The 18939-nt window shown below is 44.1% G+C and overlaps 1 protein-coding gene across 3 annotated transcripts in view; it reads right to left on the bottom strand.

Moving 5' to 3' along the window:
* Positions 1-1017: 1017 nt before the first annotated feature.
* The window catches only part of LOC148453443 (uncharacterized), a 99905-nt gene continuing 81983 nt past the window's right edge, over positions 1018-18939 (bottom strand). For all 3 annotated transcript variants that reach the window (XM_088462100.1, XM_088462102.1, XM_088462101.1), the window contains 9 exons: positions 16599-16685; positions 14220-14253; positions 12982-13071; positions 12489-12590; positions 12345-12383; positions 10147-10163; positions 9274-9558; positions 7049-8393; positions 1018-5372 (listed from right to left, as the gene is read on the bottom strand). In XM_088462100.1, coding sequence (XP_088318226.1) covers positions 2872-5372; positions 7049-8393; positions 9274-9558; positions 10147-10163; positions 12345-12383; positions 12489-12590; positions 12982-13071; positions 14220-14253; positions 16599-16685 — 4500 coding nt within the window. In that variant the 3' untranslated portion in view covers positions 1018-2871. The remainder of the gene's footprint in view (positions 5373-7048; positions 8394-9273; positions 9559-10146; positions 10164-12344; positions 12384-12488; positions 12591-12981; positions 13072-14219; positions 14254-16598; positions 16686-18939) is intronic.

The following is an 18939-nucleotide window of genomic DNA, read 5'->3' as shown; positions in this document are numbered from 1 at the left end:
CCCGACAGCTGGGATATACATTAAATCCCATCTGGAATCCCTTTCTAGGCTAGATATATTAATTTGGACCGTTGTAAGTGGACATTAAAATACAGCAGTAAAAACCGGTTTGTCTACATTTGTTGCACTGAGATTTGTGGCATTTCCCAGAGCAGAACCTGTATACATAATGTATTTTTATTGTAAATGTCAAATGTATACTTATATAGGGAACATTGAAGACAAAAGTGGCACGCCCGTCTCCCTGTGCAAATTCTACACTTTCTCCCGAGCTCTACAGTACACGCATTTTATAGTGGAAAAGTAGTATTGTCGACGCAGCTGCTAAATATTATATTTGTCATTGAAATCCAGAGTTTGTCACGCTAGGACACAGCAGAGTAACAGATTCATCGGGCAAAATTTACTAAGAGGCGGGTTCTAAACCTCGGCAGTTTTGATATCCGCAGATTTACTTAGGCCAAAACCGCTGAGAAACCACAGTCAAAACAGATTTTAGAATAGAATAGAATGGGGCTGTAATTTGGAAACCGCAGCCAAATCACCTTCAAACCCCTGGGGTTTAGAATCCCTAAACCGCCAAGGTTTAGAACCCGCCACTGCCTGTCTTCCGCTATATCACATTCTGTAGCCAAATCACAGTGCGGTACACACACATTCATCTCGAAATCTCCATTTTCTAGACTTGCAGCTCGCATTCGTATCATCACCTGACCAAAAACAACCTTTAGCATTAATAGAGCGTATAAAAACTTTATAAGAGTCAATACTCCATCCAACCTACCATCTGTCGTATCTGCATCACTTCACCAGGAGTATATATGGAGATAACCGAAGGGGGCATGGTTGCTGATGTACAAAACACAAGCCACAGGCAAATTCTGAGCATTTCAATATATGGACGGTACAGAATTATCAAGGTGTAATAGTGTTCATTCTAGCACCCTGCACCTGTCACAAGCTGTGCAGTTCCTCTTTCCTGCCTGGAGTGTCGCTCTCTGCACTGGTGCTTCGTGCATACTCTGGTCCGTGCATCAGAGGTCTGTTGCATTAGCTGAGTGCGCTAGAAGCACCAGAGCAGAGAGCGACACCCCACGCAGGAAAGAGGAACTGCACAGGTTGGTGCTAGAATGATCACTACGTAAAATTTAGGATCTATGTGATAAGTGCAAAGTTTGAAATGAGTGTGCGCGTGAGATTAATCTGACCTGGAATTTGATGGTGGAGCTGGTGGGAGATAGAACCTCACTGTGGGAAGTGCTGAGATAATGGCATGGATCACATCCTCCTGGTACGGGGGAGAGTGCGATCTCTGTGATAAGTGCTCAGAACATGGTAAGTTAGAGATTTGTGTGATTTTTGCATTGGTATATTCTTTCTGTAATGTTTGGAATAATAGTATGAAACTCCCACGGTATTGACTTCAATTTCTGTGTAATAACTGTTTGCAATTTCATTAGATATATAATAAAACTGACTGCTGGTAAAAATGATGTCATCACATTGGAATGTGATAATTAGTTTGAGCTTTGACTCCTCCCACCTGTGTCAGTGATGCACAGGAGAGAGTGAGGGGCAGTGATCGAGAGAGACAGTGAGGGGAGAAAGAAGGAGAGGTGTGGAGAAAGTGTTGGTTTCACGTATATATATGTCCTAGACCCCAAGAGTGGTTTTGATATATTAATATTACTTCTTTAAGTGGCAGTGTACATTGCTAATGGTGCCTGGGAGGCCTTTGTAAGGATGGGGCGATATCACTCTTTCTAAATGCTTTTTCACATATTCTCAAACTAATTTCACACTTCTCAATTGCTCCCCATAAACTAGTTATAGGGAAGCTTGTCCTCAAAAAATGATTATCGTATGGTTCTTAAAAGTTCCCCAACACCATGGTTATCACATCATTTTGGGGGAGGGTAGCGAAATAAAAAAATGCTAAATAAATACATTATTTTCCACATCACAAGGTCACCATTCCATTGCTGCAGGAACAATCTCATGATATGGTCACTTAGAGCGTTTTCCCTCTGTAGTAATATCCGAAATACTCAGCATAGTCCGAGTCCATCTGCCAGGTACGTACCCTTTTGTTCTGGGGAGAGAGCTTAAACCCTTGTTGCATAGATAAAGCACATTATAAACTACCATCTAATTGTACCTGCAAAGATGACAAAAGCTTCCCTGATTTGGAGAGTATGCCCTTTCATGTAAACACAGGTTGTTTTTTTTTTTTTTTTAAGTTGTTTATAAAAATCAATTTTGGTATTAAAGAATTAAAATATGCCAGATAAAGTCAGGGCATTTAAATAGAAATTCAGAAAAAAAAAGTTTTTGGTTTTTTTTTGAAAAGTGATTTATACCTTTTGTATGGTTAATGTTTATGTTTTCTCTGTGTGCATGTAGAATTTTTTTTACACGATGTGTCCTGTAAGGTGGTTCACAGTATCATTGTTCTGTACTGTGAGACAGGCTGCAGACATGGATTATGGTAATATGGCTCAAGGTATGGTCTCAAGTTCTCATGTCCACAACGTGGGTGGACGAAGGGTACCTACGGAGGATAAAAGTGTTCTTTGGCTTATTTTTTTTTTTTTGCCAACACTAAGATCTTAATTAGGATCTTTCGGTGCAAATTGTTCATTGTAAGTGCAAATTCACTGTTAAGTTCATCTGGCAGTGGTGGTGCCAGCCGCATCGGCACAACGCAACAAAGTTCTACATAGAAAGAAGGTGCACAAAGGCGTACGGCTGTGCCTGATCTTTGGTATATACTGTATCATGTGCTCCTCTTCATGTGGTGTCTCCGCATGGTTCAAAAAATTAATTTCTTAGCTCATTGTGAGTTCGGAAATGTAGAATGAAATTAGGGCCTCATTTTCTAATAGCATTCACAGTTTTATGTTCTAAGGTGCTTCCATTAATGTTTATCTTCCGTGAGGAGGGAGACTCTGGGGCTTGCAGGAGGGGATGTGTTAGACTCACCTGGGCATTGCTGAAAGATGCTATTCTGCCGCTACCACCAATCTGTATGTTCACCGTGGTGGAATAACTTGTCTTTAGGGCTGCTTTTTCCTTTGTGTCAGAAGAGTCCCACCTCTCTGTACTACCACAGTGCTGTACACTTTCCCTGGGCACTAGAGTTGGGTAATGGGAGGCTGCTGGAGATAGGGAACTTGTGTTTTTAGGGAATAGTTTCGGTCCTTCATCCAGAGACTTGCATTTTCTGAATGAGTCTGGCGACCTCAAATCATATTTCTTCTCCGCATTGGTAGATTTCTGGTGCTTCAATGGTCCATACTTTGTGCGTAGCTCACGGACATCAGGCCAATGGATGCTGGTCAGCTCATGTGTACTGATTCCACTGTTAGGTGAAGTAGGATCAGGAGACAGACATGGAGGTGTTCTGTTTAAACACCAGAACCTGTTTTCTTCAATCGGAGACCCAACTGGATAATGTAATGCACCAGGGCTGATAGGACTGTCTCCAGCACTTGGTACATTATTTCCACAAGATCTCCTAGAGTGCAGAGGAAATCCAGGTGACCATGGGCAAGCTGGAGGACTGGTGCAAGTTGGAGTAGAACTTGCAGATGATGAAGAGGACCGTTCCAGGTTACTAATGGAAAGAGGGGTAAATGAATATGCTCTTGTCTTGGAGAAGGAAGGGACGTGAGGGGACTTTGGACCTGCAGGGATTTGGCTGGGGGGAGGAGAAAACATTCTAGAACGCAATGTCAGTGGGGACTGTACCCGCGAGTTTGGTTCAGAAACTGTGGATGCTGGTGTCTGTCTTATGGACGGAGGACAGGGGATTGCAATGAGGACTGCAGAACCAGGAGAAATACAAACAGGGCCATCTAATACTTTGTCTACAAGATTTTCCTTATGGCAGTTGAAAGACAGAGGGCAAGGCTTGTGTGGCATTTCATATGTTGATATATTTGGTGTCATTTTGGAGTCAGACTGATATGTTTCTCCTTCCTTTTGAGTGTCGACCAACGCTATGCTTTTCGGGACTCTAAGTTTTGTCTCACTCAATACTAGCCCTGAATATAATGAATTTCTGTAAGGTGATGGACCAGGAACAGAACACTGGGACCTTAGCGTTGCAGTTTGAGTATCTGTGTCTGAGCTTCTGGATTTTGTGATGGGGCTTCTCTTTGCAAGAACCTGCTGAGACTCTGGGACATTCTTAGACAATGCCACTGCTCTAGATAATTTCCTTTGCAGCACAGAAGGAGAGAAGAGGCCAGGAGTTGAAACAACTTTCTGCTGTTTTTTAACCATTGTCTTTGGCTGGAGCATGCCCTGGAATTCCTTGGCCGTTGAAGTGTTACTCTTGAAGGACGATGAGCGCGTCGCCATATTCAGTTTCTTTGAGGAGTTTATGTCTTGGGAGGATTGGACAGAAAATGAAGAGTCAAGCTGCAGTCGCTGCATGACATCCATAACATTTGGAGAGACACCCCTGCTCCTCTGAGTCCGTGGTGGGTCGGATAATTCATGTGAAGATGTATCACATGAGGCAACATAATTACCATCTGTGCTTAGGTGAGAACCATTTTCAAAAACTGGTAAAGGCAAAGGAGATATGTCTGTTTCCTTTGTATCACAGTGTGGGACAATTGTAGGTGAATTATTAAATGTAGCTGAAGAGACTTTTTGTGTCTCATTGTTAGTGTTTTTTTCTGATACTTCCTCAAGCTCCCTTGTGGTTTTCATTTCTACAGTCTCTGGTCCTTCATCTGGGCTTTCTCCTAATTTCCCTACTGTAGAGTGCACATTAGAGAACTTCTCACCATCAGTGGATGTCCTGAATACCACCACTTCAGTTTCTCTCAGCTTCTGAGTTTCTGTAGTGTTTGGTGATAGCTCACCAAGAAGTTTGTTTGGACCCTCTGAGTAGATGGCTTTATCAAATTCATTCATTTCTAAAACACTGACTTCCTTGTCCTCATAATCAACACTGGCAATAAGGGTTTCTCTCTCTTCTTTTGGGCCTGGTTCAGTTACACACTGGTTGTCTGTCTTGACTTCATTTGATAAACCGGTGGATGTTGATAGTGGTTCCGAAATGCAACCATAATTCATGTGTGATTTATTTTCTGGTTTGAACACTTCAACGGAGATGTCTTTGCTTTCCGCTACTTCCTTGTGAGACTCTTCCTCTGGCACTAAGGTCACTAGATCTATCTCTAGTGGCTTCAGCAGTGGGGCCTGCTCCTGCCTAGGAAGCTGGGACCATAAGGACTCCTTCTTATGAAGCTGTGAAAGGCTCTCACGAGCTGCCGGAACGCATAGGCCATTTTCTTGAACACAGTTAATGTGAAGTAAAGTTTCATGTATCATCAGGTGTCCATACAACTGAGGCTCTAAATCAGGGGGAAAAAAAAAAAACATTTTGTAGAAATGTCAAATACTGATGCAAACTCCAACCAAACATTATAAAGACACAGCCAAATATAGTTGTCGTTGTGGAGGGTTCTAGTTTCTGATCAGCCGTGCATCAGCGAAAGATGTACAAATTAATTTTATGATAGGTTGAAATGAGGCAACAGTGGGGGCAGTAAATTGCTTTCCTATCAAGTGCACAAATGTCTCTTCTGTAACATGTGGTAATTAGGTCTGTGCAGTTCATTAAATAACAGGAGGGGATATTGACATTAAACTTCTACAGAGGCAAAAGCAGCTCTCAACATGGCACATGGAGCACTAAAGGGGGCAAGTGGAATTAATCAAAGGCCACAGGTTGCTGGTGCTCTGAAAGAGTCATCAGACACAGTCTATGCTATTGATCATCTATGGCATAAATACCTCAACTCCTAATTCTTTTCCAGCTCCACTAATAGTTTGATCTTGGTCTACATGTGAACACTGTGTTACCAGTGGCATCACTAGGGGCGTGTGGACCGCACCAGATGTCATCCTGGAGCCGGGTGCTGCACTGTCATGTTATTGTGCATCTCCCGGTCACTGAGGAAGAGCCGCAAGTCCTCCGGGAGTCCTGGGCATGCCCCCAGAGTCATAGAACCAGGGGGGTGCGATGCCCCTTCCCCACATGCCCACACCCCTTTTTCGGGCTCGCTCGCAGAGGCACATGCAGGGGGCCTATTTGGCGTAGTGGGTGACACCAACCCAAGTGACGCCACTGAGTGTTACCACCCAGTTACTTCTGTACAGCTGCAGGTGCAGATGGAGACTGAGATATACAGTATTTGATTCTGGAGCATGTGCAGTGCAAAAAAACACACAACACTTTCCCAAAACCGACTTGCGTTTAATTCTGCATTGGCTCCAATGTCTCTAAAGTTGGGTACATACTATACAGTTATCGGGCAGATTAGTCAAAAATTCATCCTGATAACTGTATAGTGTGCATGCAGGAGTGTTACAGGATTGTCAGCTGATAAATGGCTTTAAACGCTCCTGCAACGGTCGGATTGGGAGGCCAAGGGCCGGAGCGTTTATCTGATATGCAGAGTTGATCTGCAAGTGTGTGCACAGTTTAAGCATTGTTCCCCCGTCCATAGGTAATCTTTCATGTAGACATTTACATGAACGTTCATATACAAACACTTAGTCACGTAAGTATGCTTTCTCATTACACCTCATTCAATTAAGAATTGGCTCAATCATCATACGTATTCATTAACTGCTGAAACTCCCTTTTAAAGACTACTCCGCATTAATCAAACGTGTTGAACCAGTTTGGTCTTCATGCAGCCAACGCCGTATGTCTCTTTTTGCCCCCTATCTCCTTATAGATTGTCATTTCCCATAAGCAGAGCCCTGCTCGTTTTGGTTTTTACAATTATATAATGTCTGATCATTTTTTTACTAGTTGTGCATATATTACAGATTGAATGAACATGGGAGCAGTGATTGATTACAACGTATTTGCCTTTGGGAGACAGCCAGGTAACACCTATTTTTTATAAACACTCTCTGAATTACATGTTATCATTACAGACACAATTTGTGTTTTGTCAGCAGTAAGATTCCCCTAGAAGAAGACATAGCATAGCCCTGGGCCTTTTCCTATTCTTACCTGTCATGTGTCTTTCCCCAGTGGTCTCCTCAAGGACCAGAGGGAGCGTTTTCACTGTAGCTCTGTTCTGAACGGCCGACATCCTGCTCTCCCCGTTCTTCTTCTGTGTCTTCATCCGGCCAATCTTTTCACTGTACATCTTTGCAAGCAGCTGTACTTTATTAATGATTTTCTCTGAGTTCTCAATCAGACAAATGTCATCCCCCTCGTACAGGCCCATCCCTGGAGAGCAGAAGGTCGCTTTGCTGGTGTCGCTGGTGAAGCAGGTAAGTTCAGTCTTCAGGGGGCCGGCCTGCCTGATGGCGTTTTCTTCCGCCTTGTGTTTGTGATGGTCTTTTCCTACCTCCCCCTTTAGGGAACTCTCTTTTGGCAGATGACCTACAACTTCTAAGTCAGATTCCTCCACGATAACCAGCTCACCACCCTGCTCCTCCAGCTCTTTGCTCCAGGACTTCCCTCTTTTTAGCACTCTTCCCATTTCTGGAGTGTTTGGTTTCTCTTTCTCTTTCCAGGCTTTTCTTATCTCAGCACAAGACTTGTATTCTGGCTCTTGCTCCAAGCCACCATTGTTCTTCTCTAATATGATTGTAGCTTCTTCGGCTACATGGGATGGGGGTTTCCTTTGACAATCGATCTGCCTTCCCTCTGAACCACACCCATTTGCCCGGCATGTGCCCTTTTCTCTGTCCTTCTTGACCTCCTGCTGCAGGATGTAATTGAATCTCAAGATGGAGTCTTTCACCACCCCAGTGGGTATATAGGAAATACTATCCTCTTTACTGAGGTATGAGGCTCCGGCGTCAGCATTATCGTAGTAATTTTTTATTCTCTCAATCAACAGTCTGTCATCCGGTGTCAAAGTAGAGTCCCTCTTGACCTTTGGGCTTCGTTCTTTCTTTTCTGTAGCAGGCTCGCATCTATTTTTATCCTGTATTTCATTCGCTTCCTGTCCTTCACCCATCTCTTTGAGCTTGTAAGATATATCTTCTCCATCACCAGAGGACACTGACTGCTGAAGCTCCTCTGGTTTAGAAGCTTCTGTTCTGTAGACACTGGGGTCAGTCTCTTCTTGTCCAAGGTCTTCCGAGGGAGCCTTCTCTTCTACAGAGAACTCTCCATTTTCTTTGTTCTCCAAGCTTTCATTTGAAGATCCACGGCAGAAAGGAACCTCAGGGGCACCTAGACCTGACTCTAGACTTCTCATCTCATCCAGGGAATCAGACGATGCTAAGTCACCACTGGAGAATACATCCGGAGCTTCTTCGAGTGAGATGGAACTTGTCCTCTCTCTTTCAGCCAGGTATTCAGATGATCCTGACCGTCTCAACTTGCAGCTCACAGACTCCTAGCACAAAGTGAAATTGAATATATTGGTTTACATGTAAACAGTACAGCTGGGATGAAGTAGTGTAAAGTGTGATGCAAATAGAGCTGCAATAGTTTGTCATTAAACAGCAGCACTACGGGGTGTACAATGCGGTGGTACTCTGGGTAAGATGTGAATACAGAGCTCTGGTACTATCTATCTGTTACAGGTGTATAGACAGCAGTAATACCATGGATGATGTCAGTGTCTGACTGGGATAAGAAGGGCCCACCAGGGAATGCAGTGGTAGGGATCAGAAGTTGATCCTCAGGGGGACTTGGCTAACCATTAGAAAGGACATGCTTAGAAAAGGGTCCCTTTATAAAGGAGAGGACGGGAGTGTCAGGACCACCCACTTTGATTGGCTAATCTTGGTGTAGTTCCCATAGAAACAAGCCAAGCACCCAAGTTCAACCATGATCCTGCTCCACCAAATTACTGACCCCTAGTAGAGGGGATGGGGCACTAAGGCATTGGGGCCCACTAGGGATTTCCCCTGTATCCCTGTGGGTCTGTCCGACCCTGGATGATGTATACAACAATGGTACTCAGTGTAATATGCAAATAGACAGCTGTAGTGTCGGCTTAAGGCTTTTGTGTGACCCAGTTTTAAGACCATCTTATTCCATTCCACTGGTGATAAATGCTCTGTTACATAAAGGATTTATCCACCCACAATATATTTAGTTTTATTATAAACCATCACAGAGATGGTGATTTTGTAAAACTCCCATGGAGAGAAAAACAAGTGAAAGGCCCACAGTGGGGAGTACTCATGAATTTTGGCAGTCCCTAGAATTGGACCTGGACTAAATTGAGGGGCCTGGATACCAAACATGTACAGATCACAGTGATTTACCTGCTCCTTCATCTCAGCCTTTGTCTGTTCTTGTTCTGAAGTCTTAGACTCTCCATTCATTGGCTCAGCCCGAAGGCCTCTCTGATTGAGTAGCTCCAGTATCTCATCTGTGATGGAAAGGCTGCCAGACAGGACATCTTCAGGAAGGCAGAAGGGAGAGTCCTCTATACTCTCCTCACAAGCTTCACTTGTATCCTCCAAGATGCAGGACTCCAGCGTGCATATGCTGTCTGAAGACTGAAGAGAGCTGGAGGATGGGAAAAGCTCTCCCTCGCTGCCCGCATGCTAAGGAACAAAAAAGGAAAGTCAACATTAGGAAACATAAAGGTGGTTGTTTGAATGAGATCAGCTCCCTTCTTTGGATCTGTAAAGCATCCAAAACTAGTCGGATGCCCGATAGTAATTTAGTCTGAATCAGTCAGATAATTATCGGGCGTCTTGATAAATGCGGATTAAAAATGATCTTCATCAGTCTCTGCTTATGTGGTCCTTTTCCAACCCAGATTGATCCAGCCTTTCTGTTACATCGTGACATGGCCAGACATTGCCCAGGCATATGTTTTGTGATTTTATACACTACAAAATATGGTTTACAATTTACATTATGGCCGGACTAGACATCTGGTGAATGCCAGAAGGGCCGATGGCCTGATAGGCCGGTCCAGCAGTCTGTAGGCCTGGCCCCCCAGTGCTCTGCTCGGCTGGTATGCCACGCCGCCAATGCCTCGCGGCACACCCCTGTGACACATGTACACACGGGGCTGCATTTAAGCCCCAGTCTGTCCCTGATTTACATGATTATGGACAGTTATCTTACAGTGTTCTAAGTGAAATAGGATTATACGAAATGAGATGGATTAAACATATACTAACCTTCATCTGCACCAAACCTAGGACATAGAGATAAAACACACTGTTAGGATGTGCTGGTCATTTTGCATATTTAAATATAAGTGTAATATTTATATTTTATTGTGAGGTATTGATAACACTAAAGAAAACTCTATTAATGTATACTATAAATTATTATGTAAAAATAACTGTTAATTTCCTCCTATTGGTGACCTTTTCCCCTTTATAGTCCTCATGTAACAGCCGGATGCTCTCTAATAACTAAGAAAGTATTAAGAATGTCACTTTTTTGAATAGTCCTTGGGAGACTTATGTAGACTCTGTAGGACCATTATATTCTTCATTTTGCTTCCTAGGCCCCTATCTAAGTTGCCATGGCATGTCTCCAGCCATTATTTACCTCGTATAGTCAGTGCTGCCTATAGTCATGCAGCTATCTACTCATTTATTACATATAATAACCTGCTAATCCATGTGCACCTGGTTTATTAATTAAACAGATACCGAAACGTTCACAACACAGTCAGTGAGATCAGAATGCCCTGTGCGGGCTCCGCCCCCTGAGAGCATGGTGTTGTGCAGAGGGCATTACTACACTTCCCAGCACTGAGGGCGGTTGCACAGACTGCAGGGCGCCTGCCTGGAGCGTCCAAAGGGCACTCAGGCGGGCGCTTCAGCAGTGATCCTGGCGCAGGGTGCTCTTCCAGTCAGCCTGCTAGCCAGAAGCACAGGCTGTGGGCAGCAAAGTTTGCATATCGTGTGACCTGTCTACATTTATGTTAGTGAGGACAGGTCTGCATGTAACGGGGCAGTGACATGATCTAAAAAGGGGAATGGAGGCAGCAGGAAGCCACAGACTGAGAGTTATATACTGGAATGAGCAGGGTCCCCCAGCAGCACAGAGTACAACAGAAGATACGTGATGTATCAGAGAGGACAGGGCTACATGCAACAGGGACATAATGTGAGTAGGGGAATGGAGGCAGCATGAAGCCACAGACTGAGAGTTATATAGTAGATTCAGCAGGGTCCCCAGCAGCACAGAGTATATCAGGAGATGAGTGATGTATCAGAGAGTACAGGGCTACATGCAACAGGGACAGGGACATGATATGAGTAGGGGAATGGAGGCAGCAGGAAGCCACAGACTGAGAGTTATATAGTATATTCAGCAGGGTCCCCAGCAGCACAGAGTATATCAGGAGATGAGTGATGTATCAGAGAGTACAGGGCTACATGCAACAGGGACAGGGACATGATATGAGTAGGGGAATGGAGGCAGCATGAAGCCACAGACTGAGAGTTATATAGTAGATTCAGCAGGGTCCCCAGCAGCACAGAGTATATCAGGAGATGAGTGATGTATCAGTGGAGATAGGGCTGCATGCGACAGAGGCAGTGACAAGATGTGAGGAGGGGAATGGAGGCAGTAGGAAGCCACAGACTGAGAGTTGTATAGTGAAAGGAGCAGGGTCCCCCAACATTACAGAATATATCAGGAGATGAGTGATGTATTAGTGAGGACAGGGCTGCGATATGAGAAGGACAATGGAGACATTAAGAAGCCACAGTCTGAGCGTTGGTGTCAGACACTTCACTGAGGGCCATATTCATCATCACTTAATTTCTACAAAAGTAGGTGAAAATTTACATTTTCACCTACTTTTGTAGAAATAAAGTATTGGGGATATTCATCATAAAGGTAACGCTGGTGATATCACAGATATCTTCAACTTAACTTTCACTCCCGATCTGGCCTGGCGTCTTCATACACTAGTATGGGGACCTAAATTCATCAAGATCCAATAATACAATATTTTGGAGCTTGACTATGGGAACCTTCTCCATCTTCAGATGGCGTTTGCTCCTGCACCCTGCTCCTACCCTATGGGAAGGAGTCCCGAGTTGCCAAGACGGATCCTCCCTCCGTCCCTCTCTGGCTCCTTCCGCCTTCGGATCAGCTGTCTCCACGACGGAGAAAATTATGAATTGCTCCGGCGCTTGCTGCGAGTATGAATGTTAATTATTGGGGGCCTCCTAGCCCCCGATAATTAACATAATGAATATGGCCCTAAGTAACATTGTTCATACATTCAATGTGGTATAAGCCAAAACAAAAAGATTAGCGAAAGTCAACTTCTACATATCACTGAGTCGGATGCACATGTGTATGCTGAATGGAAACATGTAGAGCAGAATGTAGAAATGAAGTTACTCACCACTATGCTCGAATGCTGCTTGAATTTCTTTGACTGGCTCTGCAAAGTGAAGGTAATGTAAGAGAACTAAGCTTTAGAATCGGTGGTCTCATCAGTTATATAATATATTTGACATTTGTGTGTTCTGGAGCCCACGTCACTCACCAGATAGTCTGCGTCCTCGCCGAGGCTGGGAGCTGCTGCCTAGACTCTGGAGAGTGAAGGATTTTTTGGTCTTTCCTGGACTGCACATGTACTGAGGGGGCTCTGAAACAAACATTTAAATATATGACCAGACAATAATGTCATAAAGTTAACATGAAATATATGGGCCAAATGTAATAGGGTGAGAGTTTAGCAGTAAACTCTCACATTGGTTGAGTTTAATCTTCAAAATGGGAAAACATCTGGATGGGAGATTAAATCGTGAGAGTTTTTTGAGTCTGTAAAACATGCGAGTTTGCATGTTCTCTGACTCTATTACATTGGCCGGGTTTAAAAAGTGTGAGAGTTTACTGCTAAACTCTCACGTTTTCTAAACTCTCACCCTATTACATTTGGCCCATGGAGTCTGTCCCTCCGGTTGCACCTCTATATTCGGTTTTGCTCCCCTTGCGTATTTAATTAACAACTAGGTAAATGGGAAGGTGATCCTCACCAGATTGTCTCCGGTTGCGGTGAAACGTCCACAAATCCTCCATCCAAGGCGATTTGGGGTTGTCAGAAGTAACCGGCACATCCATAGAATCTGTGAGAATAAAAATATATATAACATACTGTATATAAGAGCCCTATTCTCACATTATCATATCCTTTAAGCTAGACCAATAGAAAGACCTCAAGAGATAATTAAGTACATTTAACCAATGCAATCTTTATGTAGACTCAACTAAGAGTCTTCATTATTTGTATGAACCTGTAGGGTTAATAAATTGCACTTTATGATTAAACATTGGAAGTGTCCTGGGTAAACAAGCCCATTTTGGGACCACATTGCCCCATGACTAGACATTTATAGTCATTGGATGAAGAATACACTATGGATTGGGGGCCTCCAGAGTCACACAGGGTAGAGTTATTTATTGTAGAGAGGACCTGTAGACACGCACTCTGGAGTGGGACATTCAGTCACATAAAATGAATGAAGCATCTGAAGAGTAACTCACTCTGGAGAGGGACCTCCAAAAATCACACACTCTGGAAAGTGGACTTCCAGAATTGTACACTTTGGAAGAGAGACCTGCAGAGTCTCTGTACAAAGGGCCTTCACTGTCATTTACACCATACTGAAACCTCCATAGTCACAAGTTCTGGACTGGGTACATCCATAGGCACAAAATTTGGACTGGGGACCACCAGAGTCACACACACTTTAGACTGGGGGCCTCCAGAGTTACACAGAATTAACCGGGAACTCCCGAAGTCAAACACTTTGGACTAGGGGCTTCCACAATCATACACTATGGACTAAGGACCTCAAGATATATATATTGTGGACTGGAGACCTCTAGAGACACACAATCTGGACTGAGGACATCAAGAGTCATATTCAATGAACTGGGGACTTCCAAAATTATATTCTCTGAACTGGGGATTTCCAGATTCATATACTCTGGACAGGGCATCTCCACAATAATATATGAACTTGGGATTTCCAGAATCGCATACTCTGGACTTTGGACCTCCAGAATCGTATACTCTGGACTGGAGGCCTCAAGAATCATGTACTCTGGACCAGGGAATGCAAGTGTCCTACACTCTGGATAGGCAACCTCCACTGTCAAGCAACTTTGATTGGGGGTTTCTAGAGTCACAGAATATAGAGAGGTGACTATCAGTGTCACACAATCCATGATCTTCATACTCTCATGTCATTGAACCAGCAATACAACTTACTTTGGAATGTGTTTTCAAGTAGAACTTGCTTAGCCTGAAAAAGAAAATAGTAGCAGTAAATATTTAGCAAGATATCACATTCAGGTTTAGAAGCACCACTATTCGATGCCCCAGGTTTTGCAGACATTTCTGAGTGAGATCGGTAAATTAGATGTAAAGGGAGGGAGAGTGTATTTCAGGATGCAACTATCCCAATGTAAAAAAAACCCAAAAAAACTTTAAATAAAATTGTTTCATATATTAAAAATATTCTCATTATCCCATTCTTCTTCACTTAAGTCATACAGTAGGGAAAATGAGCAGGAAAATAAGTTTTATATAATGAAAGGCTCTAATGTGTTAGAAAGCTGGACAGTATATATTTTGAAAATAACAGGCACTTCTAGTTTATGGAGGCATCTAAACAGAGAGAGGTCAATAAGCATCTTGCAGTGCCGTGAGACTTAAGCTGGCCACACATCTAAAGATTATCTGTCCAACCAGCCAACTAGTTGATTGGTTGGAATGAAAATCTGGTAAGGAATACCATCAGCAATTTGCTCCCAAACGCTGGAAAATGGACCAAAACTGTTGCTTGAACAAATAGTTTAGATCAAACATTTAACAAACTTGTCTAAACGACCATTTTCATCTGTTTTCTAGCATTTAGGAGCCAATTGCTGATCATCATTTACTCCCATACGTTACCAGATTTTCATTCCAACCAATCAACAAGTTGGCTGGTTGGATGTAAGTTGGTCTGGTGTGTGGCCAGCTTTACTCTGGGTACACACCAGAAATATATATCTGCAGATCGGCTGATCTGCAGATATATCAACAGATGTTGGTTGTTCATACACACCGAACAACCATCTCTGCTATCTGGCCGGGGGTCCCGCTGGCTGGGGATCGTGTCGCGTTGCACCCCCCTCCCCGGCGGCTTGTGCAGCAGGTGTACAGGCGGTGATGGGCAGGGCTTGGCAGAGGTGGGCGGATATGGGGGCGTGACTGTGTCATTGTAGATTACAGGCATTGTGGAGCGGAGCCACGATGACCCGATTCAACGTGAATCACGTCACCAGCTGCCTCTGTCGCCCCCTTCACTGGGAAAGTGGGTGGTTGTGGCCGATTTTCGGGAGCCTCCCGGCCATTCCTGGGGGATAGGCAAGTATGCTTCTGCGTCTCCCAGTGGTAACTATTAGGACGCATGCACTGTGTAAATCGGACATATGCGCAGTACTTCCAACGTCACCCAACTGTGTGCATATTAGCATTGCATGTAGCTAGCGTGCTCCTCTGAATACTTCCTGCAGTATGCCGTGTTTTAAATCATAAAAAGTAAATTCCACCCAATACTGGATTTTAATTTGGAGCGGAGTTCAATTATAACAGAGGTGTGGAACCTTTTTTCTGCCAGGGGCCATTTTGATATATATGTGACATTATTTGCGGGCCCGGTGCAGGCCATGCTCCCTCCGTGTGATGTCACACGGAGACGGGGCCACAATCGCTGGTGATTACAGCAATGCCTGGAACATCCTGAGGATGCTCCGGGGAGCTGTAAGGGCAGCGGTGTGACCGTCTGAAGCGTCCTAAGGATGCTCCAGGCGGCACTGCTGCATAGATTCTGGCATGCTCGGTGCCATTATAGGCACCCTGCTAGCCAGATGAGACTAGCAGAAAAAAGCTCAGAGGGCCAGACCAAATGATTCCGGGGGCCTTATACGGGCCCCGGCCTGAGGTTCCCCATCCCTGATTATAATAATGTTCATGGACACATAATTATGTAAAATAAAAAGTTCTTCAGACCCAAACTACTGCTTTGGTACCTTACCTCTAGTTTAGTGCTGTTGGTGGATATTTTTACTGACACATAGATGTTTGTTTTTGTGCTGGCATCAAATCAAATATAGATACTCTTAATCTGGGTACACACTATATGATGTCAGAAGATATATAATTTGTCCCGTATCAGAACGATATATCGCACACATCGTATAGTGTGTCTGCCCTATCCGTCTTACCCGGCCATCGTCCATTGCATTGTCCCAGCTGCTTTTCTGCACGGTAGATGGGATGACGCAATGAACGACGCGGTGCTGTTACATACAGCATATAACGATAAATTGCGCCATCGTACACTTGATCGTGCAGTGTGTACGGCACGCGTGATATATCATTACATTGGTCGCTGCATCGCGGGTCGCACCGTTGTATGGTGTGTACCCAACTTTACAAATGCTATAAAATAATGATACTGTCAGTAAATTTATTTCCGACACCATCATGTACCCTTTATATAACCAAAGAACTCCTCAGTACTTCCGAGTAACCTTTATGCTACTGACGTCATCGGATAAAAGCATCTGCAGTCACTCTATGTACAGGGCATGCAGTTACCTTCTGAGGAATGGATGCTGGGTGGTTTTCAACTATAAGACGCTTTATGTAATAGATCCAAAGGCGCTTCTCCTCCTGATTCCTGGCCTGAGAAAGAGAGGGGAACTCAGTGTCATGTCACACCACCAGGGGGCGCTCACACTGCACCATTTTAGTTAATATTCCTGGATCATTTATACACCAGCCAATAAGACAAGTCCCACATAACGCAATGCACAATAACTGTAAAATTATAGCCTTAGTAATCTCTATCAACATACAATAGGGGAAAATTCCATGACTATACTGTAAAGGACCTATAGATACTGCAGCAGATCACTCACACCACCGATGCGATCACTAGCCCACCCGATTTCCCAGTCTGCCCAAACAATATCTGGCCAGATACAGCAATGTTTATAATCCTTGTGGCCCATGTCCTGCAACGTTCTGTTCTTTAAGTCTCCTTATTGTCTTGTTTGGCTCATACTCTTTCTGTCTATGAACTTTGCAAGGCACTGTAAACCCCTTTGTGGCGCCGAATAAATAAAGAATAATAATGATTGTAAGCTCCTAGGAGCAGGGTCCTCCTCCCCACTGTCTCACAGCCCTCTTCTCTAGCACTTCTATGACAGCCTTCACCTTCAGAGCTGTACTGTGTATGGAGAATTGTGTTGCTATTTGTTACTTGTGTTCTGTTTATATTTTGGTTACTGTATTGTAATGTAATGTTCTGTGCATCCTGTACTGTATGTACGGCGCTGCGGACCACTTGTGGCGCCCTATAAATTAATTGTAATAATAATAATACTTGAATCTATTGAACTACAGACTGTGCTAATATAGAACTCCTTACTGTGAGATGGCAGAACACACACAAATGCATATAGCAGTCAAGGCTCCGTTAAATATAAAATAAAAATGTATAGATTTTAATCATGAATCAAATATTTAAAGATATATATATCTCTCACAATATAAATGAAAAAATATATTTAAAAATAATAATACAACAATATAGCATAATAGGAACATTAATTTAATAGTCTCTTGTGTGTGCACACATCGCTTGGTTTGAACTAATGGATTGAATCAATATTAGTCTCCAATAACGTAATGACTGGTCCAGTTACAGTTCCATAAACATATCCAAAAGTATCAATGATAATGGACAAGCCGAATGAGCGCAGTGTTATGGATACAAAGGGCCTGATTCAGAGCCAAACGCTCTGACCAGAGCGCTCGCTCTGAATCAGTGCCCTCCTCCATGAAAATGGCTCGCATAGCTGTGGGTGACCACCCACAGCATATGCGAGCGTCCATGATGATGGTCGCGATGGTCTTGACCATCGCGACCATCGGGCTTGCGACGGAGACCCTGCGGTAGGGTCTCGCTGCCGCAAGCCCTGGAGTGATTTTGGCTCTATCAGAGCCAAAATCACTCCCACTGACATCACTAGTGATGTCAGTGGGGCCGGCTTCAAACGGTAGGCGTTCCCATGGGAGCGCCTCCGTCTGGCAGGCACGCCCCCGGCACGCCCACCAAAGGGGGCGTGCTGTCAATCAACATCGACAGCACGCCCCCTTTGGTGCGAGACCCGGAGCGATGGAGAGCCCGTCGCTCGCCGGGTCTCGCGCATGCGCATGACGGAGCTCCCTCCGTCGTGCGCATGCGCAGTGGGGGAACATCGACCCACTTGCGAGCGTCCTGCGCTCGCGAGCGGGTCTGAATGACCCCCAAAGTACCTGCAGGTGACTGCTAGCAGCTGTAACATGTACAGTGATAAGGTGCTTGGTGAATAAGGCTTCCCGTATTAGGTGATCGGCCGCCGGAGCTGGGCTGACGTTGCACCAGCAAACAATCTGTCTCCCGTGCTCGTCTGCTGGGCGCGCTGTAATTGCTGGGCTGGAGCCTATGTACGATCACCTCTGCTGGATGCTGCTGCACAGAGAAATAGCCGCTTGAAGCAGTAGGGAATGTTCAGCCAGATGGGCTTGCCACATAGAACGGGTGCTTGTAAATCAGGGGGTCCACAGACGCGTTTCGGCCCTTTGAAATGGGGGCTTTCTCACTCTTTGTGTGCACACACAAGAGACTTTTACATTAATGTTCTTATTATGCTATATTGTTGTATTATTATATTTAAATATATTTTTCATGTATATTGTGAGATATATATATATATGTATATGTATATCTTTAAATATTTGATTCATGATTAAAATCTATAGAAAAAAATATATTTTATGGAGCCTTGACTGCTATATGCATTTGTGTGTGTTCTGCAATCTCACAGTAAGGAGTTCTATATTAGCGCAGTCTGTAGTTCAATAGATTTTTGTGTGTTTCATGGGTATTCAC

This window comes from Taudactylus pleione, unplaced genomic scaffold (assembly GCF_031769625.1).
Source record: "Taudactylus pleione unplaced genomic scaffold, aTauple2 ptg001150l, whole genome shotgun sequence".
NCBI lineage: Eukaryota > Metazoa > Chordata > Amphibia > Anura > Myobatrachidae > Taudactylus > Taudactylus pleione.
Note: the sequence above shows the minus strand (reverse complement) of the source record. Positions and strands in the feature narration are given on the sequence as shown.